This window comes from Lynx rufus, unplaced genomic scaffold, assembly GCF_022079265.1.
Source record: "Lynx rufus isolate CCGP_SWC_20201006 ecotype Redwood Valley unplaced genomic scaffold, mLynRuf1.p SCAF_14, whole genome shotgun sequence".
NCBI lineage: Eukaryota > Metazoa > Chordata > Mammalia > Carnivora > Felidae > Lynx > Lynx rufus.
The window spans coordinates 35,483,387-35,507,157 of NW_025814828.1; the positions used below are offsets into that span (position 1 = coordinate 35,483,387).

General features: G+C 43.7%; 1 protein-coding gene across 2 annotated transcripts; it reads left to right on the forward strand.

Moving 5' to 3' along the window:
• Positions 1–539: 539 nt before the first annotated feature.
• Positions 540–23,536, forward strand: ATP6AP2 (ATPase H+ transporting accessory protein 2). 2 transcript variants are annotated; one of them, XM_047076083.1, is made up of 9 exons: positions 540–689; positions 7,685–7,815; positions 9,464–9,595; positions 14,831–14,926; positions 15,549–15,686; positions 16,549–16,602; positions 18,043–18,192; positions 18,984–19,103; positions 22,484–23,536. In XM_047076083.1, exons 1-9 carry the CDS (start codon positions 650–652, stop codon positions 22,676–22,678), a joined length of 1,056 nt encoding a protein of 351 aa, XP_046932039.1. In that variant the 5' UTR covers positions 540–649; the 3' UTR covers positions 22,679–23,536. The 2 variants fall into 2 exon arrangements, with proteins under 2 accessions (XP_046932039.1, XP_046932040.1); XM_047076084.1 differs by lacking the exon at positions 540–689 and having other exon boundaries at positions 7,633–7,815.
• Positions 23,537–23,771: the final 235 nt, after the last annotated feature.

Genomic DNA, 23,771 nt, shown 5'->3' on the forward strand with positions numbered 1-23,771 from the left:
TTCATCTGAAATTCAAATTTAACTAGGCGTCTTGTATTTTATCCGGTACTCCTACTTGGAGGGCCGGGGTTCCAAGGCGCCTGGCTTCCTCCCAGCAGGTGCTCAGCATCTGTGCAATTGTTAGAAGGAAATCGAAATCAGCCCGTAGCTTCCACAGCTGCACTCGTAGCGGGGCGGAGCCATGCGACCAGGAAAGACCGGCTGGAGACCGTCACCAGAGATCGGCCAAGGGGTCCGCACCTGGGAGCCAGTCCCACCCCGTGGGCACTCAGGATCCCTCGACTGGCTCCATCATCCCCCACATCCCCGACCCCCTGCCCTACCCTCAATCTCGTGACTGGTGGTCACGGGCCGGGGGGCGGAGCTGCTCGACTCTTCAATCTCTGCCTACCATTGGCAGGTCTTCCCATCCATCACGTTAGGCCCCGCCCAAGAGCCTGACGTTCCCCAGCCTACGTCTCTCCCGCAAGCCGCGACGTAGCTGGCGATTGGTGGAGAAGGCGCCAGCCGTCCCAGCGGAGGCGACGACGGGGCGGTCTCAGGCAGTCGGGACGAGCCAGAGAGCGTCACCCCCTCCCGCTGCGGTGGTCGCTCGCGTTCAGCCGGCCGGGTCTGTGCCGCCCTGCACTGCTGCGGCCGCCGCGGAACCATGGCTGTGCTCGTGGTGCTCCTGTCCTTGTTGGCGGCGGGTGAGGACCGGGGCGCGCTCGGTGTGTCCGTGAGCCTCGGGGGTCGGGGGCGGCCTCAGGTGGGCGGCAGCGGGGTGGGTGCCGCAGTGCGGGCAACCGGAGGCGGCCTCGCCCCAGCCGCCTCCCCCTCGACCTTCTCTTCGGACCGACCTGTGGCGGCGCAGTCTGGAGGGCCGCCGGGGCGGAGCCGGGCCGGGCCGGGCCGGGCCGGGCCGGGCCGGGCCGTGTGGGAGGCACCTGAGCCGGCCTCCGCCCGCCGCCTCTTCCAGGAAGGCGCGTCCGCTGGTCCTGCCGCGGGTCTTTTCCGGCTCCGGAAGCACGGGGATGCATTTCCCAATTAACTGTGGAACCACAGCCCTCTGCGAGAAAGGGAAGGCAGACTTCTTAGCTGCCATCAGATGCTGCGTTTCTTGGCATTTTTCTGCCGTCTTCCTTTCTAGCGGTTGTCATCAGTAATTGATGAAATCCCCTCTCTTCCCTTAACGTGTTTCAGGATACAAAAGTTGGAGGTGGAGTGATTGTTTCTATAGGATTCTTTCTAAAGGCAAATTCAGAGTACCTCTCAATAGTTTGTCAGGGTTCTCCATTTTAAGGATTTGGAAACTAAGATGTGAGTCACGTTCTTAGGGTCACATGTCAGGTAAATGGTAGCTTTCAGGGTAGAACCTAGGTTCTCTTGTATTCAGCAAGTCAGCTAATGTTTGGCGTCTTTCTGTGTATCATGGAATTCATTTAATTTTATAGCAGTTCCTAAAGAGGACATCGTCCTCGCTTTACAGGGTGGTCAAGCCTAAATAAATTACCCAACACCATGCAAGTGGTAGGCAGCAAAGCTGGAACTGAACCCACGACAGCTGGCTTCAGAGTGTGGGTCTTTTCCATTATGTGTGTTGTGGTACAGGTAATGGAAATGTTGCTACTGCGTGGGAATGATGGGGCCTGGGGGCTCAGACAGTGGCAAACAAGAGGCCAAGTTGAGAACAACTTAGAGAAATGGGGCTCTGTTCCCCAGTGTGCCTAAAATCTGTAGGTTAAAAATCTTTGTGAGGTGCTGGGGTGACCCGACCCACTTTTGGAATGGTGGTTTAATTCTGCATGAGGGTATAGACCACTGATGTTCTTGAAATCTGTAGGTCTTGGTCATCCCTGGAGGTGTGCTCAGGGTGGTGTGTTGATGATAGCTATACTTATGTTCATACCCCCAAGTTTTAGGGTTGTCTTGTTCCTTTCGTTTCTGCTCCTGGCTCTGGAAAATTCATCCTGATCTATCTGTTACTTTTTTCTTAAGGGTTGTTTATTTCTTTTGAGAGAGAAAGAGTGCGTGTGTGTGCACGAGCGGGAGAGAGGGAGAGAGAGAAGCCCAAGCAAGCTCTGTGCTGAGCCCAACACAGGGCTCAGTCTCACAAACCATGAGATCATGACCTGAACTGAAATCGAGTCAGACACTTAATTGACTGAGCCAGCCAGGCACTCCTAGTAAGTTACTTTGAGGGATGTTTTTAATTCAGTTTTTGAAATTTCTTCTTTAAAAAAATTTTTTTAATGTTTTAATTTACTTTTGAGAGAGGGCAAGCACGGGAGGGACAGAGAGAGAGTGAGACACAGAAACCGAAGCAGGCTCCAGGCTCTGATCAGTCAGCACAGAGCCGGACGTGGGGCTCGAACTCGGGAAGTGCGAGATCATGACCTGAGCTGAAGTTGCCTGCCCAACCGACTGAGCCACCCAGGCACCCACAGTTTTTGAAATTTCAGAATCTTCCCTTTGATACTGGGATTTAACTGAGTGTCTGTTGAAATTCCGTCTTTTTTTTTTTTTTTAACGTTTATTTTTGAGAGAAGAAGAGCATGAGTTGGAGAGGGGCAGAGAGAGAGGGAGACACAGAATCCGAAGCAGGCTCTAGTCTCTGAGCTGTCAGCACAGAGCCTGATGCAGGGCTCAGACTCACCAGCGGTGAGATCATGACCTGAGCCAAAGTCGGCGCTCAACCGTCTGAGCCATCCAGGCACCCCGAAATTCCATCTTTTAATGTTGTGACTGATACTATTTTGATTCAGTGAAGTTTAGGTGTTTTTTGTTTTTGGTCTGAGGCAAAGTAATTGCTTCTGTACATGGTTTGAACATGCTTTCCTAACTAGAATAGTCTAGTTCATACAGACTAAGAATCAGATCTTGTCAGCTCTGCATTGCTTGGTCTTGTCATGTGAGGTTAAATTACTATTTTCCACAATGACTAAATGTGATTTAGTGGAAAACATCTTTAAGAGATTGGGCTTCTCTATTTGAGAAAAAATAGAAGTCCTTTAAAATGGTGTTAACTAAACTGGAGAGAGACTAGAGGAAGGGAACTAGGGTTATCAATACCATGTCATGAGGGGTGTTTGAAAAAATTCAGGTGTTTAGCCTGGATAGGAAAGGCCAAGGGCAAACACGTGGAATTTGAAGGAGTGTCCTGTAGAAGAGGGGTGTGATGTGGTCAGTGATGCCCCAGAGGTCAAAAGTAGGACCTATGTATTATTTTTTTCTGAAAGTTTATTTACTTATTTTGAGGAGGGGAGAGAGCTCAGTTGGGAGAGCGGCAAAGAGAGGGGGAGAGCGAGAATACCAACCAGGCTCTGCACTTTGAGAGTGGAGCCCGGTGCAGGGCTTGAACTCATGAACTGAGCCGAAACCAAGAGTCAGATGCTTAACTGAGCCATTCAGGGGCCCCTATTTATTTTTTCTCTTACTGATTCCATCCACCGTTCATTGATCACAGCATAGTATGGTGGGAGTTCTAGAGGGAAGGATACTTACCCTCTCTCCCAGAATGGGGAAGCTGAGGGGAATTTCCCTGGGGGGAGAGGGGGGCAAATATGTGAAAGGTTGGGGTGGGGGCAAAAGGCAGTTTAGACAGAAAGGCATGTGTAAGCACAGAGATGTGAGTGCAAAAGAACCAGTAGTTTGGTGGGGCTTGAATGTATAAGAGTTAAGTTGGGGACATCCCAGAAGAAGTAAGTTTGGTGAAGTTCCTTGGGTGTTATGTTTTGGGTTGTCTCCAAAGCTCTGGGCAGCAAGTGAAGGTAATTAAACTGGTGGGTGAATGAGCACACCCTTATTTTGAAAAGGTTCTAGAAAGGCTGGCTCAGAGAATGGTGTGACAGGTCATAAGGCGGCCAGTTCTAGCAAACCCGGTAAGGACCTGGAGTGTGCAAATGGACCTGGAGGGGAAGGGATAGATGAGATAAGAAGAAAAAAAATCCACAGAATTTGGCAGTTGATTGGCTGTGGTGCTGAGGAAGGATTTAAAGACCTGTTTGAGCAGCTGCATGAAAGGTGGTGTCATCCTTTGAGATAGAGAATACTGAAGGAGCCTGTGAAAAGACGGTCAGTTCAGTTTGGAACCTGTTGAGTTTGAAGGGCCCGTGGGACTTAGAAGGAACTGCTCAGCTGACTGTTGGGTCTGTGGGTCTCAGGCTCAAGGGAAGAATCTGGGAGCCATTGGTGTTGTAGTGTTTGCAGCCTGAGGAGTAGCTGGGCTCAGCCAGGGACAGGGATATAGAATAGGAAAGCGGTGAGGGTCAAGAATGGAGCCCTCAGATCTCAAAAGAGGGGTCTCTTGGGATGCCAGAAGAGGGTACTAGAACGTCCATTTTAATCTCCTGTGTTGTTGGTTTTTTTTTTTTTTAAGTATATCTATTTATTTTGAGAGAGACAGAGACAGCGTGAGCTGGGGAGGGGGAAGAGAGAGGAAGAATCCCAAGCAGACGCTCTACTGTCAGAGTTCAGTGCGGGGCTTGAACTCAGGATACCCGGAAATCATGAGGTGAGCTGAAATGGAGAGTTGGACACTTAACCAACTGAGCCACCTAGACTCCCCGTTGTTGTTTTTTTTTAATACTAATGGTACAATATTTCATAGAATGTCCCTCCATTTGAGTTTGATGTTTTCTCATGGTTGAATTGGGAAGAATATTACACAGTTACCTCATCCTCTTAAAAAAATTTCTGTTTTGGGGGTTCCTGGGTGGCTCAGTCGATGAAGTGTCCAACTCTTGATTTCGGCTCAGGACATGATCTCACAGTTTGTGAGATTGAGATTTGTGTCAGGCTGTGACCTGACAGTGTGGAGCCTGCTTGGGATTCTCTCTTTCTCCCTCTCTGTCCCTCCCCTGCTCCTGCTCTTTCTCTCTCTCAAATAAACATTTTAAAACATTTCTATTTTTGTGTGTTTTGTAATATATTATCAATGTATAGTCTGTCCTACACGTGTGTACTTTATGTGTATATTGGGGCTACTTTCAGATTTTGTACTGAAACAGTTGAAATCTAAAAAGTTAGGACATCACTGTTTTAAAGGATGGAAGAGAAAGAGACCAAGTCCCAGAAGGACTGGGGAAAAAAACAAACAGTAGCCGGGGCTTCATGAGGGTCAAGGCAGGAAGATTTTTAAGGAGGGAGTTGCTCAGTATCAGGTGCTTTGAGAAGTTAAATGAATTAAGGGCTGAGAATTGTCTTTTGGGTTTGGTGAGTGGTTTCAGTGGCATGGGGGAGTTTAGGTAGTAATGTGAGATGAAGTAGAGAAGCAAATGGTGGTTAATTACTCTTCTAGGATTCTTCCTCTGAAGGGAAGCAGAAGCTGGTAGGCCCAAAGGAGGGTTTTTTGTGGTTGTAATTTTAGAATGGGAGCACTCTAAGTGTATTTTTATGCTGAAATGAAAGAGCCAGTTGAAAAGGGGAAGTTGGTAGTGCAAGGTGTGGCTTTTATTCATTAACTCAGCAACTATTTCTTGAGCACCAATGTGTCCGGCAGTGTTCTTCCGCTCTTGGGGATATTGTGTGAACAAGACAAACTGAAATCCCTGCCCTCGTGGAGCTTATATTCAGCAGGGCCAGCTTTTTATGCTTACAACCACATAGCCGCCTGACTCCTGATCGGTTGTCTTCCCAGAATAGTGGCGTAATAAACATTGAATGACTAATAGGTGAGCAGATGAAGGTCCCTAAGAAGGCTGAATGCCAGGATAATGTCAGACTCTTGGAGGGACGTCTCTGCCAACATCTGGAGGGAGAGGAGATAAGGCTAGGAGCTGGTGCAGATATATTTGTGGTAGGGAGAGAAGCAGGCAGTGAGAGGGATTCCTCGGTTTTCTCTTGAAACTGGAGGTGAGGTTATCTGTTAAGACTGAGTCGGGGTGATAAAGTAAGTTGTTGCAAGAAGCTGGGAAGCTCATTTCAGTTCAGTACAAGGAAGGACTTTTCAGGGGACTGGAATGTTGGCACAGTGGAGATGACTCCTGGCAAATGTAGGATTTGTAAGTTGAGGTGGTGTCCTCCCTCCCTGGTTATATTCTGGTAGAGTTTCTCAGTCTGGGAGCCACAGCATAAGGTTTTCTAAAGCTCAAGACTCCTGAAGGACTGTTGTACAGGCACAGAAGTGGGGGATCTGCCTACAGTGTTGGGGGCAGGGGCGCCTGGGTGGCTCAGTCGGTTAAGCGTCTGTCCGACTGCAGGTTGTGATCTCATGGTTCGTGAGTTCGAGCCCTGCATCGGGCTCTCTGCTGTCAGTACAGAGCCTGCTTCGGATCCTCTGTCTCCCTCTCTCTCTGCCCCCACCTCCCCCCTACCCTGGTTCTCGCTCTCTCTCAAAAATAAGTAAACATTAAAACAACAACAACAACAACAATGTTGAGGGGCAAAGTCATTCCGTATAGCTTTCTTTGCCAGGGTTGAGTGATTAGGGTCATATTGTAGAACAGGACTGTCTCCAGACCCAAATATGTGTATGGTACTTGGAAAGTATAGGTCTCTTGCTGCCCCATTTTCCTTAGTGTTTGCAGTAACCACTACTTGAGTGAACCAAGGTGTCCATCAGTTACAGACAGCCATCCCATTCTGCTAATTTTTTTTGCCTGCCTTCGGCTAGAACATTTTGGAAATTCCTGCTCTGGCGGCTGTGCTGAATTGAAACTCATAACTCTTCATGTTGTATCAGCACCATCCTGAGGCCTTTTATTTACTGTCAGTACTGCAACACCAAAACATTTATTGTTGCTTCCAACTTTATTCCCATACCCCATAAGTGATACTTTCCTGAGGTCAAGAGAATAACAGTGATGCTTTATTAAAGTCTAATTTTCTCATACGAGGTAAGCATGGCTAAGATTTGTTTTGGACTTGGAGCTAATCTTTTCATAGGAATCTGAAAGTTTCCATTAGTTACATGTTCTTGTGTAAGCTAGACATCATGGGTTAACACAAAATGGCTGAAGAGGCCGAAGACCTCATCCTTAGCCCCCGGAGGGCTTATCAAATAGTCCCTTTATTCTCATCCTTCGCCTGTTAATCCCAGGCTCCCTAGCTAGACTAGTGGGCTTTATTATTACAGAATACCTTTCCTCAGCCTCTTGATACACCCATCGGAAATACTATTTCTTAGACTACTTTGCTTCTGAAGTCTGATGTGTTCATATTCTGACTGCCTCTGCCCAGTGTCTGACAGTCCTTATTTGCTTATGGGATGTAAAGAAAGATCTCCATCCCAAGATAGGCGAACTTGCTAAAGTTTCAGAGTGAAAGACTAGGAATTTTATGAGTTTGCATTTTGAAGACAGGGTTGAGGGCAGACATAATAATAGGGATTTCAAGTTTCTTCCTTTTTAGTCTGTGCCAGGGTTTTGTTTGCATTTTTAAATGCTGGAGAAATGCCATTGATTTCTAATTCTTGCCGAAGTACCACATGCCCCCCTGTTTAAGGGCTACCTGTAGGAAGGCATGTAGATCATTAGGAGAATCCTGTTTCATAACTGTGCCTCTGTTAGAGCAGAATGTATCGACTTAGGTTCTGAGAGCAGTACTTTGAAAAATAATTTGATGTTTTTGATTCAGTATTTTGTCTAATAATATATAGTATGCTAAGTCAAGAATGGGGAAACATGTTCTATATTTAATAATTTTCAACGTGGGTGCAAAAGATTTATGATGTTGATCATTCATTTATTAATCTGTTTTCTTCCAGGTGTTTTGGGGAACGAGTTTAGTATATTAAGATCACCAGGGTCTGTTGTTTTCCGAGATGGAAATTGGCCTATACCAGGAGAGCGAATCCCAGACGTGGCTGCATTGTCCATGGGCTTCTCTGTTAAAGAAGTATGTGTATTTAAAAAAAAAGATATTGGGAGCTAATTCTGAAAGTATTTTTGTTGATTTCTGCTAATAGCCCAAGAAAGCAACAAGCAAACATAGGTATATTGGGTACAGATTAGAGAAGTAAAAAAGCTCATTTGTAGTTGGGGAGATTTAGAGATGTGTTATAAGCTTGCTTATGAAACCCAATCATCATAAGTCATTAACCATGTAATTCTTCAGAGTAGTGATGTTCTTTGTATATGAGAGAATGCCTCTGTCCAATTCATAGGATGTATATTTGTACCTATTTTTCAGTACACGATATATTTTTTTTATCTTAGTTCGGGCTATTACAAAATGCCATAGACTGGGTGGCGTATAGAAACGACAAACATTTATTTCTCACAGTTCTGAGGGCTAGAAGTCCAAGATCAGGGTGCCAGCCCGGTGGGATTCTTTGTGAGGGCCCTCTTCGAATTTGCAGACCCCTAGCTTCTTTTCATGTCCTCAGATGGGCGGGGGGAAGCCTATAAGGCACTAACCCCACCATGAGAGCTGCGTCCTCATGACCTAATCAGGTCCCTGAGGTCTGTCCCTAATACTACCACATTGGGGAATAGCTTTCAACCTGAATTTGTGTGTGTGTGTCGGGGGGGGGGGGGGACACAAACGTTCAGCCTACTGCAGTTTATTATGAATGATAAAATGCATGTGCATCTTGCCTGAGTTTAAGAAGATAGTGTGGTCAGTAGCTGTGGGATAGCCTAGGACCTTGGTTTCCCACAATGAAGCCATAACCTGTTGAGTAGCTGGCTGCTTACATGATGTAGTGGAGGGGGCCTAGATCCTGTCAGTGTGAGAGATCTGAAGTTAAGGGCTAGAAGATAGGAGATGCAGTTTGCTCTGTCTTGCTGTCATTATCTCTTCCCACTTCATAAATCTGGTGCTTTTGATGTGGCCTCTAGATATCATCAGTTACTCAAAGGAACTTTCCTCCTAGGTGCTGAGTGCCCTTGAAACCAGAAGCCACGCTTGGGAGCTACTCTCTACTGGGCCTGTGGGTGGAGCCCCTGAGCTCCCTGTGTGGCCGGGACTGGTTGTTTACGTATAAGGATGAACTTTGTACCTAATTCTTTACAAACTTAAAATCGACTACAATGGCTGTCAAAATAACCCTTAGAAATAATTATTAGTAAATTAATATGGGTTACTTCCAGCAGGAATTTTTTTTATGAAGAGCTTAGTCTATAGAGAAGACTTTTGGTGATAGTTTTGCTGCGTCCCTGTGAAAGAGAAGCCATGCTGTAGATAAGGGCAAGTGATGATGTGGGGGAAGAAAACGTCCATGTTTATATGAAGAGAATAGTTTGTAATCTGGAATTTGAAAAGTACCTGCATTTTGTTTACTTGTCTGTTTTCTTCCACAAAAGGTGTGAGATGACTGACTTTGTCATCTCAGATCCACAGAAGTGTACGAGCACGAAGGAGCTTGAAATCTGTATCCTCCATTAGATTACAGCCGCTGCCGTAAACGAAACCTTTGCTCTCCCTGTGAATTTTCATTGCCAGTGTCATCCCAGAACCCCTTGGCTCTGCTCAGTAGATGTTACTGAAGAAATGGTTTCTGGACTTAATAATTAAGCACCGTTTCATGCTTTCCAATGTTTAGGACCTTTCTTGGCCAGGACTTGCGGTGGGTAACCTGTTCCATCGTCCTCGGGCTACTGTTCTGGTGTTGGTGAAGGGAGTAGACAAACTCGCTCTACCCCCAGGCAGTGTCATTTCATACCCTCTGGAGAATGTGAGTATTTATTATAAAAAATTAAAGGCATGCATTTTTAATCTTGTCAGCCGTCGTTATGAATTGTGTTCTAAGCACACTTCTCTTGTCCACATTTTCTCGAGCATTATCTTGTCACTTTCCCTTCCGAATTTTACCTGATTTTTGTGTAAGGAGGAGACTGGAGGCTATTTTGCTGCTTCACTCTTTCCTTCACTGGCTCTTCAGGCAGTATGGCTGGCTGAGCTGTCGTGAGAGACCCTCCTTCCACTGCTGGCACGTAGAAGTCACCAAAATGCTTTTATGTGCGTAACTGAACTTTCAGACAAGGAAGAAATACACCTAGCTGCCAGATAGGAATGGGAAACTCAAACGCCACAGCGGTGAGCAAGAGCTGAAGCTGGAGTTATGTTCCTTGCAGAAAGCCAGGGGCTGTAGAGTGCTGTCTCGTCCTCAGAAGGAAGACTGCTAAAGCCCCAACTGCCCCAGGGCTGCCATAGAGGGGCTGACTTACCGCTCTCGGCGGTGGGACCCAAAGAGTCTCCCAAGAGAAATCAGAACTACAGGCTTGTGCTGTGCAGAGTGCTGTGCTCCAAATTCCCATGACCCACCGCATATGGAACTTTCACAGCCCGGGGCTGGTTTGGTTAAAAAAAAAAAAAAAAAAAAAATTGAAAATGAGTTGAATTTACAAAGCCCTTGCAAGAAAAAAAAAATGTCATGAGAGAGTCAGCAGGTGCCACAAACCAAATTAATCCCTAGAGCTACAGATAATTGACCAATCTCAAAGACATTTGAAAATACATACGTTAAAATTGTGAAGGAGTTAAAGGAAGGGATACAAACTATGACACAGTTAGATGATGCTTTTGATAGGTGATGCATTCATTGATACTCACTTCTAAATATTTCATAATTTATATTGTGATTTCTTTAACCCATGAGTTATTTAGAAGTGTTTAACGTGTGGGTTCTTTTCAAGTAATTTTTGATTTTTCAGTTTCTAATTTCATGGCATTGTAAGACTGGTCTATATGATGGTTTGGGAGGAATTTTGCAGACTTTCTGTGGTCTAGTATTTCCAAAGCACACGTGATGTGATTACAAAGGGCTATGTACTAGACCGCGAGGCAAATCTCAACAAGTAATAATTAGTATCAAACCACTCTCTCTGACCACAGTGCACTTAAATCTGAAAACCACAAAACGATACCTTAAAAATGTATTTGGAGGGCATCTGGGTGGCTCAGTCAGTTAAGCGTCCAGCTCTCGGTTTTGGCTCAGGTCATGATCTCATGGTTCGTGAGTTTAAGCCCCGCATCAGGCTCCACGCTGGCAGTTAGAGCCTGCTTGGGATTCTCTCTCTCGCCCTCTCTACCCCTCCCCCACTCATGCGCTCACTCGCTCTCTCTCAAAATACTTAAAAAAATGTATTTGGAAGGGTAGGGGGGATGAAGGAAATAGGTAAAGGGGATGAAGAGGTACAAACTTACAGTTATGAAACAAGTCATAAGGATGTGAGGTAAAGCAGAGGGAATACAGTCAATAATATTGTAATAACTTTGGTGACAGATGGTAACTAGACTTACCATAGTGATCGTTTCCTAATGCATATAAATGTCAAATCACTGTACACCTGCAAACGAGTATGGCGTGTCGACTACGGTTCAGTAGGAAATAATAAATAAATGAAAATGTATTTGGAAGTGGTAAAAACAAAATAGATGACTCCTCAGGTTTAAAGCACACTGAAAATCATATAAGCTGTCACAGAAAAGACATTGTCATTACAAAGGAATGAGAGTAGAAAGATAGCAGATTTCCTATTGCCATTAGGGACTAGAAGAGCAAAACCGAAAAGCAGTAATTGTCTAGTATAAGGCTAGGCTGAGAATATTGTGTAATCATCATAATAATGAAATGATATGGATCCAGTGAAAGTTATGACTGTTGGGAGGGTGAAGATAGAGAAATGGAGTGCATGTATGGGGCTGTGTGGTTGGAGACGTGGGAGAGGTAAATCCTCATTTTCTTTCTTTCTTTTTTTTATTTTATTTCATTTTATGTTTGAGAGAGAGAGAGAGAGAGACAGAGCATGAGTGGAGGAGGGGCCGAGAGAGGGAGACACAGAATCTGAAGCAGGCCCCAGGCCCCAGGCTCCCAGCTGTCAGCACAGAGCCCGACGCGGGGCTCAAACTCACGAACCATGAGATCATGACCTGAGCTGAAGTCGGACGCTTAACAGACTGAGCCACCCTGGCACCCCTAAACTTTGTATATGGTTTTCTATATATCTCTTGAAAAAAAATTTCTTAAGTCAACAGGAAAAGTTAGTTGGAATAGATGTGCTCCCAAATAATTCATGAGTTGAAGAGAGAATCACAGTGGGAGTTTTGAAATTATTTGGAACTAAATACCAGTGAATGTACCATATATTAAAAAATAGTGGGGTGCAGCTAAAGTGATAAGGAAAATTTATAGCCTTAAATGCTACATGTTAGTTTAAACGATTGGAAATCAATGAGCTAAAGAAACCAGAAGAATCTCAGAACAAATGGAAGAAAGGGAACAATAAAAATCAAAAGGCAGATTTAGGGGCACCTGGGTGGCTCAGTCGGTTAAGCATCCAACTCTTGATCTCCACTCAGATCTTGATCTCAGGGCTGTGAGTTTGAGCCTCGCATTGGGCTCCACACTAGGCATGGAGCCTATTAAAAAAAGGCAGGGGTGCCTGGGTGGCTCAGTCAGCCAAGAGTCCAACTTCAGTTCAGGTCATTATCTTGTGGTTTGTGAGTTCAAGCCTGATTCGGGCTCTGTGCTGAAAGGTCAGAGCCTGGATCCTGCTTCAGATTCTGTGTGTGTCTCTCTCTCTGTCCCCTCCCCATTCATGCCCTGTCTCTGTCTCTCTCTCTCAAAAATAAACATTAAAAAAGAGGCAGATTTTAAAAATGTTTTAATCATAGTAAGATTATTAAGTATGCAATTTCTGTGAAAATCATTGTGGAAGATCCTTTTAAAATAAATATATAGGGGTGCCTGGGTGGCTCAGTTGGTTGAGCATCCAACTTTTGATTTCAGCTCAGGTCATGATCTTGTTGTGGGAATCAAGCCAGCATTGGGCTCTGTGCTGACAGCACGGAGCCTGCTTGGGATTCTTACTTGCCTTCTCCCTCTCCCTCATTCCCCCATTCATACCTCTCTCTCTCTCTCTCTCTCTCTCTCTCTCTCTCTCTCTCTCTCTATCTCAAAGTAAATAAATGGTAAAACATTTTTTTTTTAATGTTTATTTATTTTTGAGAGAAAGAGTGTGAGGGAGGGAGGGAGACACAGAATCCAAATCAGGCTCCAGGCTCCGAGCTGTCAGCGCAGAGCCCAACACGGGCTCGAACTCACAAGTAGTGAGATCATGACCTGAGCTGAAGTCGAACACTTAACCAAGTGAGCCACCCAGGTGCCCCTAAATAAATAAACTTAAAAAAAATTATTAAATATCCAAAATGCTACTAAGAATTTAAATCACATACAATCCAAAACTCAACATTTTTAACAGACCAGCCTCATTTTACATGAGTAGAAGCTATAAAAAGAGCTCATGTTATTGCTTGACCCTGACTGACTGCTCCTAATACTTTTCCTGGCAGTAGTAGGTGGTGAATGAAATCCAAGGCTCAGAGGACAAAACCTACAAAAGCAGAATGTCTTAGAATTCCCCTTAATGAAGCTTCTACTTGATTAGCCAGCTGTTCTCATTAGAATGTCAAGTCTAAAGATACAGGAATTTCATTTTCTCCGGGACAAACACACACATCCTTCTAATACAGTGGAAGAAAATGAGCCAGATTTTAAGCAGCTGAGCCTTTTCCTTTCTGAGCTTAGTGGTCTGTGTGATTTTCCCTTTACAGTTTGGCTCTTATCTGACTCTAGCTTCTCCAGTTTGATTGCTAAGGATATGTTACCTTTAATCTGGCACTTTCCTGACACAAGTGCCATTTGACAAGGTGGAATGAGGCTGGAGAGTGTGTCACATCTCCTGTGTTCCCTCCAGAGCCTGAGGTGAACTGTGTGACTGCAAGAGGAGAGCACTCGGGGCCGCCTCGGGCACCATGACAGTGTGCATTTGCAAGTGTGACTCTTCCTCCTCCTTCAGTGTCTCCAGAACTTATTTTAAGAGAATTTTGCGAAGGATTAGTACACAGCTTGAGTGAGAAAAAGTTGGTTTTATTTCACAGTATCATGAAATTGATCAATTTCATTTTGATGCTGGGATTTCATCTAAGATTAATCATATTTCTTTCTGCCTGTATACCATGTTAGCAAAGGGAATTACCGGAAAACAATCACTGTAAGAAATCTCCATTAAAAACAAAAATGCTATTACAGTGCTGTTTTACTATAGTAATATTGAGGATAGCATAATTTTTTGAGGGGAAATGTTACTGTAACTTATTTTTAAAAATAACGTGGGGTTAAAAAATTTATGCGGATGGAAGTCAATTTTGGTTACCCTTGGGCGTGGAGAGAGTGGATGGGGAGCCTTCTAGGGCTCTGATAGCGTTCTGTCTTGATCTGCCTGGGCTTTATGAGCATATCCATTTGTAAATATTCCTCGAGCTGTTACCCCAAGGTTTGTGCACTATTACATGTATGTTATACTTTTAGTAAAAACAATTTCAAGAAAAAAGTAGATTTTGCTACAATTGGTTCTTTTAATTTGATGTGGTCCCAAGATAGAGGCTTCAAAATTCTTATGACATACTTTATGCCTTGTCTGAGTCTTCATTCTATCTGGAGATAAACCCTAAATTCAGCATTTTAAAAATTTTGAAATGGAAAATGAAGTCTAGTTCTCTTTCAATTAAATTCTTCTGACCTCCTCTTACATACAAGTTAATACCTTTTAGAATATACATTCATTGTGACACACTTAATCCATATTGAAGCCAAATTACTTCCTGCTTAAAATACATGACCTATGACCAGAAAATGATAGTTTGTGCAAGAGTGTTGTGTCCTTCATGTTGGCAAGTTATTTCCCATTAAGGCTTATTGGGAGATACATACTCCTGGCCCACTAAGGGCTGTTTTGTCTGCACCCTCAAAAGGCTGTTTATGTTTCGAAATGATGGGGGTCTTTTGAATTTACATAGGAAATGATGGGGTTTTTGTTTGTTTTCTTTTAAGGCTCTTTTGTTGCTGAATGATTTTTCTTACCCCTTGGGTTCCAATGATAATTGAGGTCTTACTCTTAAATTTCAGGCAGTTCCTTTTAGTCTTGACAGCGTTGCAAATTCCATTCACTCCTTATTTTCTGAAGAAACTCCGGTAGTTTTGCAGTTGGCTCCCAGTGAGGAGGTAAGTGATACAGTTTTTACTGAAGATGCTTTAAAAACTAAGCTTCCTTGGGGCGTCCGGATAGCTCAGCCGGTTAAGCCTCCAACTTTGGCTCAGATCGTGATCTCACAGTCCCGTGAGTTCAGGCCCTGCATCGGGCTCTGTGCTGACAGCTTAGAGCCTGGAGCCTTACTTCAGATTCTGTGTCTCCCTCTCTCTGCCCCACCCCTGCTCGTACCTTGTCTCTCTCTCTCTCTTTCTCTCAAAAATAAATAAATGTTTAAAAAAATGATTTTAATAAGCTTCCTTATGTAATGAAAATTTAAAACTACTTTTATGGAGGTGCCTGGGTGGCCCAGTCGGTTTAGCGTCCATTTTGGTTCAAGTCACGATCTCACGATTCATGGGATCGAGCCCCGTGTTGGGTTCCGTGCTGACAGTATAGAGCCTGCTTGAGATTCTCCCTCTCTCTGCCCCTCCCATACACATGCTTTCTAAATAAATTTTTAAAAACCTACTTTTATGAAAGATTGCATATGCTCTGTATATATATAGTATATATAGCCTATATTGTATTTTGTATTTACTTTGTATGTTAGAATTAATCTGCCGACTGTAACAAAAGTTTGGATTCTTCTTGCAGAGAGTGTATATGGTGGGGAAGGCGAACTCGGTTTTTGAAGACCTCTCAGTAACATTACGACAGCTCCGCAATCGCCTGTTTCAAGAAAACTCTGTTCTCAATTCACTTCCCCTCAATTCTCTGAGTAGGAACAATGAAGTAAGTGGTGCTGTCACTGAATGAATAAATATCATTACTAATTTCCCATTCCTTATGCTCTCTGACATGAGAGCAAACTTGCAATTTTAGGAAATGACAAGTTTTACAAATTGACTGCTGGAGTAGATTCTTTTTTTCCTTTAGTGTAATTTTTAAACGAATCTCCTGACTAGACAGACTCTTTTTTGTGAGTTGAGCAAATGAGTATTGCGTTCTCGTGCGAGGGCTGCCACCAGTGAATGCAGATGGCCAGAAGTCACACAAACCACCCGATGGGTGGAGCTGTGTTGATCTGGTTACATAGAGGCCGATACTCGTTACTCGCTGCCATTTCTGACGCGTTGCCTCCTCTTCCTGATTCTCAGCAATACAGTGGAGGGAGGCACTCACTCTTCACTCCCATCAGCCTCAGCACACGGCATGCCACCTCTGTGGCAGCCTCCCCTCTTCACCTCCTGTGGCTGAGCAGGGCCACCATCTTTTCTGCTCTGCTGCGGAACATGTTCAAGGAAGGGGAGCAGGCGGGGCCGCTGGCGGGATCTCACTGCAGTGTGTCAGAGTATTGTGATGCCCTGAGGGAAGGCCCCTTGAGACTTTGGATGCTTTATCGTGCCTTTATCAGAAACACAGCTATTGAGTGGTAGTCCCTGTGCTGGGAATGACCATCACCTTTTTGTTAGGAAATAATGTTTTTATGTGCATTTTCAATTGAAGTGAACCTGCCAAATGGAGGACATTTGTTGCATGAAGTCACTTACTGTGCTTAACATTTGTAGTATCTTGTTCCTTACGTGATAAATGGCAAAACGCAGATCTCTGGTGCAGATTTAAAATAATGCTTATTTCCTTTGGTTCTCTGCAGGTTGATCTGCTCTTTCTTTCTGAATTGCAAGTGCTACACGATATTTCAAGTTTGGTAAGTAGGTTACTCTCGTATTTCAGTTTCATTTATTTTGGTTCCAAAAGACATTTCCTGAGAATCCTTGAATGATAGTGAAACCAACTGAAGTTTGATTAAGTATGCCCTAGAGTTATGATAGCACGAAAATTGAGAAATCAGTGGTGTTGGGAATTTTGAACTCCTCTCTTGTTACAGTGAAATTATTTTGCATTTTTGCTTTTGGGAGAGACAGGGAGTGTATCTTCTAAGGACACAGGCCTGGGAGTAAGGCCACCCTCACTGTAGTCCTGACGGGGCTGTTGATTTCTTGAGAGACATTAAGACCCGATTCCTCTATCTTTATCTTTGGGTCCAAAATAGAAATAACAGGGGTGCCTGGATGACTCCATTGTTGAGCATCTGACTCTTGATTTTGGCTCGGGTCATGATCTCACGATCATGGGGTTGGGCTCTGCACTGAGTGTGGAACTTGCTTAGGAATCTCTCCCCGCTCTCTTGCTCGTGCATGCACGTGCTTTATCTAAAATAAAATTTAAAAAACAAATAGAAATAACAGTTTGGACTAATAATGCTGTCACAAGGAAGGAAATAAATATCCCTGCAGTATATTGTGTGTGTGTGTGTGTGATTTTTTTTTTAAATACTTTTGAAATTTATTTATTTTGAGAGAGAGTGAGTGAGCAGGGGAGGGGCAAAGAGAGAGAATCCCAAGCAGGCTCTGCACTGCTAGCGCAGAGCCCGATGAGGGGCTCAGGCTCAACGAATTGTAAAATCACGACCTGAACCAAAATCAAGAGCTGGACGCTTAACTGACTGAGCCACCCAGGCTCCCCTGTGTGAATAATTTCGAAAAGATCCTCCTGTTATTGAAATAAAACTTACCTGTATACTGTCTTCTGAATTTATTGCCCAAAGTTTTCAGCAGGTTGGTTTGGGGAGTCTAGAGGTGTATTGCTAGGGGTCAGCCCAGGTGGTCTAGGAGGGCATCTGGGAGGTATCTGCCCTCTGAGCACTGATGGCTCATGCTCTCTTGGGATCGAACTGGTCCAACTATCTGTTCTTTCATACACCGGCTCATATCTAAGGTTTTTTTATTTCGAGTTAGCTCTGCGTAGGCCCGACGTGGGGCTCCAACTCCCAACCCTGCGATCAAGCACTGCATGCTTTACTGACTGAGCTAGCCAGACATTCCCTCCTATCTGAGGTTTTTTAACTAAGGAGTTTTTTAAAGAGCTTTTATTAAATGTTCAAGCAGTCTTAAAACTGCTCTTAAAAATGAGATTTGTGTTGGGTTTCTCGGAAACTCCCGTTTCAACTGATTCTGTCTGCCACCGTTTTAGTAGACTGTGTGTTGTGGCACACTGGTATGGTTCTGTTCAGCCTAGTCTAGTTAGGTATAAAACTTCAAGTGGCTGTGTCTGACATTATCCACTTCCTTTTGTTTGTTCTCCTAAGTTGTCTCGACATAAGCATCTAGCCAAGGATCATTCTCCTGATTTATATTCGCTGGAGCTGGCAGGTCTGGATGAAATTGGGAAACATTATGGGGAAGACTCTGAACAATTCAGAGATGCTTCGAAGATTCTTGTCGATGCTCTGCAAAAGGTAAATTACTGAGCAGTTAGAGTGTGACCATTTCACTTTTAGCCTCTCAGTGGAAAAATCCATTTAGTGAAGTACCATTAATTGAAGTTTCCCCTTCTTGGAGGACCCCTCATTTTCATGTCCCAGGGTAGAGTGGGTCAGAGGTGTGTGCCAGGAGGTCTCTCTCTAATGTTGGCAGATCACTAACTCCAGCACAGTACTTTTTTCTTTTTTTATTGTGGTGAAATACGCACAAGATCTGCCATTTGGACCATTTTTAAGTGTCCGTTTCTGTAGCATTGAATACGTTTACATTGTTGTGCAACTGTTACCACTGTCCACTGCCAGAAGTTTCTTCTTCCCTAACTGAAACTCTGTCCCCATTAGCCCTATGGAAATCATCGAAGGAGAGCACTTAGCACAATCCCAGACACTGAGTAGATGTGTGGTACATGTGTAATAAATGCTAGTTTTTCTCTGCCCTTGGAGTTGCTCCCCTGCAAGTCTTCGGTGAGTTAAACTTTCTAGGTGTTTGTGATGAACCAGAGACCACTTAGGAAGATTTTCATTTCCCTTTCCCACTTCCCTTCCCCCAATTTACATGCCAACAACTTGTCTCTTCTTAATTTCATTTTGAACATTTGAATATACGTTGAAGGTGAACTTTTCTGAATATTTTAACATAATCAAACCTTTAAGACATAGTGTATTTCATTAGCCAATAGGCAGATGTTCTTGTAGGTGCACAGGGCTTTAAAATTATTTTAATAAATACATGTTTGTGATTCATAGTGATGTCAGTACCTCTTCAGTTTGCAGATGACATGTATAACCTTTACGGTGGGAATGCTGTGGTAGAGTTAGTGACCGTCAGATCATTTGACACATCTCTTGTGAGGAAGACAAGGACTATTCTTGAGGCAAAACAAGAGGTGAGTACATTTTTAGGTCCTGTTTTAAAACTATAAAGTTAAGAAAACCCACAAAGTCCTAGATCACCTGTGGGAGACATGGAAGAACAGTCAGGAAATCTGAAAAACGATTTAAATGAAAACACAGGTTGCTTATTCACATAGACATATGTGTTTTGCCAGGATTTGGGGGTTGTAATCAGATAAAGCAAGAATTTGAGTTCGGGATAAATGTGTCAAAGCCGGTAAGAGAATTCAAATATTGCTGTCGCAAGGAGTGGTAGGATTCAGCACGTGGAGTCTGCTTTTCCAGGAGGTATGCCATCTGTGTGGCATAGTCCCTCATTTGCTACGATCTGCTCTGTATACTCCTGATAATGTACCACAAGTTTTTGGCCTGGATCTTGCTTTAAGCATTTAGAGGGTCCTGGGCGAGAGTGCCAGCCATAGCAAAACACGTGCTTTACATGTCATACATGCACCTATACGAGAGTAGCATCGCGGATACTCCCGAACGTCGTGTGGCCGTTATTAACGGTTGGCTTCATGGCGTGGAGCAATTAGCTACCCCGTCGTTTGTAGACACTCCCTTTTGGACCCATTTGCAGCCGCCACCGTGCTCAGTTTTACTGAGTGCGGTGTGGCACTTAAAGATGGTCAGAGGTGATGCCTGTTCAAGGTAAGCTAGAGGTGCCTGGTTTGAGGTGGTTTCATTCTGTAATTGGAGTTGGAGGACCTGATTTAAGACAGCATGGCAAGCTAGACAATCCAACAATTTTTCCACTGCAGAGCACTTAGAAATACTCATAAAACATAAACAGCTTTTTGAGTGCACAGCTTAGCTCTCAAGACAGGGAAATTCTTAAGGAGCAAATAAAGAAGAGGTACTTGGAAACTAGTAAGCAGGCTACCCTAGGCACATTTCCAGTTGGGCTACCAGGAGACCGGAAACAAGGCCCTTGGCTCCCTGAAAGGGTGGGGTTTGAAACTGACCCCTCCATATAAAACTGTGAGACTCTGTCAGGGCTCTGTCCTTAGGGAGAGGGTAGACCCGAAAACCGTCATCTGCCCACCAGCAGGAGACAGAAGGGCAGCTTGGGCCCTATGTAGTCGGGGTATATTTGGGGATGAAAATGTCTCTTAGGGAATTCTTAACCACAGGACCACCTTCCTGTTGGTGTGCGGCTCAAATTTCTATTACTTGCAAGTTCCAGAAAGCCCCAGGCCATGAAATTAATACAAACCCTGGTCCCAGGCTGGTAAAGACCCGCGGTGCCCAGCAGGAGTCTGTGTAAAACCTCCAGTAGGACATTCCCTCCCCACGAGCCACAGTGGAGGGGGCGTCCCCAGATGTGAACTCAGAACACCGTAAAGCAGGTGGAGCCAGTCCACCGTGAGTGCAAGGTAGCTACCAAAGCGTCCGTTAGACCACCAAAATCCTCAGAAGAATATGGGTATAGGCTACAAAACAAAGAAATAAAGGAGTCAAGAAAAAAGAACTTTAAGTTTGTTTATTTTTAGAGAGAGAGGGAGAGGGAGAGAGAGAATCCCAAGCAGGCTCCACACTGCAGAGCCCGATGTGGGGCTCAAACTCACAAACTGTGAGATCATGACCCGAGCCGCCCAGGCACCCCACAGGACACTGTTTTTAAAGGAAGATTTGAATGTAACCAGAGACTTTAAATACTAGATTCTTTCAACATTGTCCACGTCAGGCCCGCTAGTTTTATGTGAAGCAGTTCCAAAGAGAAGTGTGCCAGTTTGAAGAAGGTACCCTTGTTTAGGGAGTTTGACAAACCAGTTTTGTAGAGGTGAATTGGCTCTGAGGTGTTAGGCTGAATTTATAATGGATAAAGTGGGTTTATTAGGAAGTAGTTTCTGAAATTATTATGCACGTGGTGAGGAGCAAGAACCAGGTGGTGGTTGTTGGATTTTCTTTACCTACAAGGTTGTGAATTAACATTTTACATATGTAATCTGAATTTTTAAAGTTTCCTATCTGTTAATACTAATAGACGAAACCACTTTGAGATGGGAGACTGGTACCAAACATTCCTGGGAATAAACACCATTCTGCCCAGACCCGTGGTCTGTGTCCAGCGTCTGCCCCTCCACTCTGTGCTGACAGTCTTGCCAACCTCACTGGAAATGAGGCCTTGAGCTTGAGGCTCTTTTTACGGTCATGGGAACGTTCTACAATTCGATTGTGGTGATGACTGTGCGTGATGATCTCTGTGAATATATGAAGATGCAGGGAGATGTGCACAGGGATAGGGAACCCATTTACCCCGAAAAAAGAAAGGTCTTCGAGGGTGAAATCCCTTAACGTTTGCCTCCTCTCTAAGCTCCCCCCATGTGTGTGTACCCACCCTCTCTCTCCCAACGGAAATCACTAGCTTGCTTTCTTAGGTTGAAGTGTTTAAGGAAACGTTTGCGTGCTTACAGCACGCCAGGTGCTGGGGCTGTGGGGCTACAATCTGTTCTCTCTCGGGACAAACCTGGTCCTGTCACTCACTTCCTGCTTGAAACGGGTCAGTGCCTCTTCCTTGCCCATAGGCTCCAGGCCAGATTCTCCATACTTTCCCTCGAGCCACATCTGCGGTTTCCCTCCTTTTGTTCTCTAGTCAGAATGAACTGTTTCCCAAACGGTGCCTTTGCACAGGCCTGGAATAGAGTCCACCTCCACCAAGCCCCAGCTGGATGAACATGCGCACAAACACGTAATGTGTGTGGTGCTAGTTAAGGAAAAACATTTTAATACTGTATAAAGCGGAAGGGAATATTTGTTCCTAGGAACCTCGTCTTCTCTCTCTACCCTCCCCATCTACAGGTAATTGCTGCCCTGATACGGTAATCATGCCCTTGTTTCTTTACGGTTTGACCACTTAATGGATTTATCCTTAAGCAGTGTTGTTTGGTTTTGCCTGTATTTGAATTTTACATGAATGGAATCACACTATCTGTATTTTTCTGTATCGTTTGCTGCTCATTCTTGTTTCCAAGGGTCACACAGGCTGTAGTTCAGTCTTCCCTGCTGTGGGTTCCGTCGTGCGGATGTGCCGCATTTTCCGTGCTGTTAATGGCTGTCCTTGTGCGTGTCTCTTGGTACATACAGCAGTGGTTCTTAGGGTGTGGACTTGCCAGATCATGGGATATTCACACTTTCAACGTTACTGGTGTTGCCCCATTTTCTCAAGCAGTTGGACTGGTTTATACTTCCACTGACCATGTGCTTACCTTTTCTGGGAAAGCTCCCCTTCTTGGTTCCTCCTAGTATAAGCATGTCTTGATTCCACCTAGAAATAAGTGATCATCAGATAAATGAATCATAGCTACCAAACTGGGATAATTTCCTATCTTAAAATTCTTCCCTTTTGATATCTTTCTTTTCTTCATTGTAGAGGAACCCACCAAGCCCCTATAATCTTGCATATAAGTATAACCTTGAGTATTCAGTGGTTTTCAACATGGTACTTTGGATAATGATCGCCTTGGCCTTGGCTGTGATTGTCACCTCTTACAATATCTGGAACATGGATCCTGGATATGACAGCATTATTTATAGGATGACAAACCAGAAGATTCGAATGGATTGAACTTTCCTTATGCCAGACTTAGGGGTTTGGAAATTGGCTGTTTTGTTAAATCTTTTAGTGTAGTTGAAAGTAGATGGTATACTTTAAATTTATAAAAAAGAAAAACAAATTTTTGTTCTGTGTGCCTGTGATGTTCTTTTAAAGTGAATTATAATATTGATGTGAACTGATTTGTGTGATTAGATTCCATAATATGCTCAAATATGATATAACCATTTAATATAATTTCATTCCATTTAACATTTGGAAATGTGCACTGAAATAAATGTAAAACATTTAGAATAGCTTGTGTTATTTATGTTGGGAAAATGCACTGAATTAGAGAAACTTATGAGTGTTTAATAACTTCCTTACACAGGATAGGTGAAAATATTTCAGTTGTTACATCCTATGAACTATGTGTAAATGTCTTAATTTGATGTAAATATCTCTGCAACAAGATAGAAACTTTTTAACTTCAAGTAGCCCTAAACTATAAGAGTGCTTCTTACACAGTTACTTAGATTGGGCACTGCATCTGATTGACAGAGGATAGCTGTTTTTTAACCTCTCCTGAAAGTTGGGTGATGCAGGTCATGGTGTGGGTGTTAAAAAATACTACACTGATCTAAAAAGAAACTAGCTTTGTGGAGTTATAGATACCTATAATTATACCCACAAAAACCAATATTTGGGGGACATCTTGGGGCTTGAATATAAAATCTTTTAGTAACTTTTCCCCCTGTGTAAGTTACTGTTAATGGTTTGTGGTACAACGTCATTCTCTGGAATATTAAGTGGAAGGAGATGCTCCCTACTTTTCATGCAGAAGTGGACCAATGTCTATAAAGAGTGACAAATAAAGTTAATGATTCCAAATTTGTGTCGTTTCAATACTAAATCTATTTTGTATTGTAAAAACCGAACTAAACAGGGTTTTAATCAGAATTGGCAGTTTTGTTATACAAACGGTTTCATTTTTTTTTTTTTGTTTTGTTTTGTTTTTTTTACATTTGTTTATTTTCGCTGTCTCTGAGATTCGGTATCAAGACAAGGAAGACATCTGAATTACCATTCTTGTTACTGAGTTTATACAGAATATGTGGTGAATTCA

Excerpts from the sequence above, each read along its gene's own strand:
- ATP6AP2 (XM_047076083.1), top strand. The coding sequence starts at position 650 with ATGGCTGTGCTCGTGGTGCTCCTGTCCTTGTTGGCGGCGG. Across the intron at positions 14,927-15,548 it reads AGTTGGCTCCCAGTGAGGAG|AGAGTGTATATGGTGGGGAA; the intron begins GTAAGTGATACA and ends TTCTTCTTGCAG. Across the intron at positions 15,687-16,548 it reads CTCTGAGTAGGAACAATGAA|GTTGATCTGCTCTTTCTTTC; the intron begins GTAAGTGGTGCT and ends GGTTCTCTGCAG.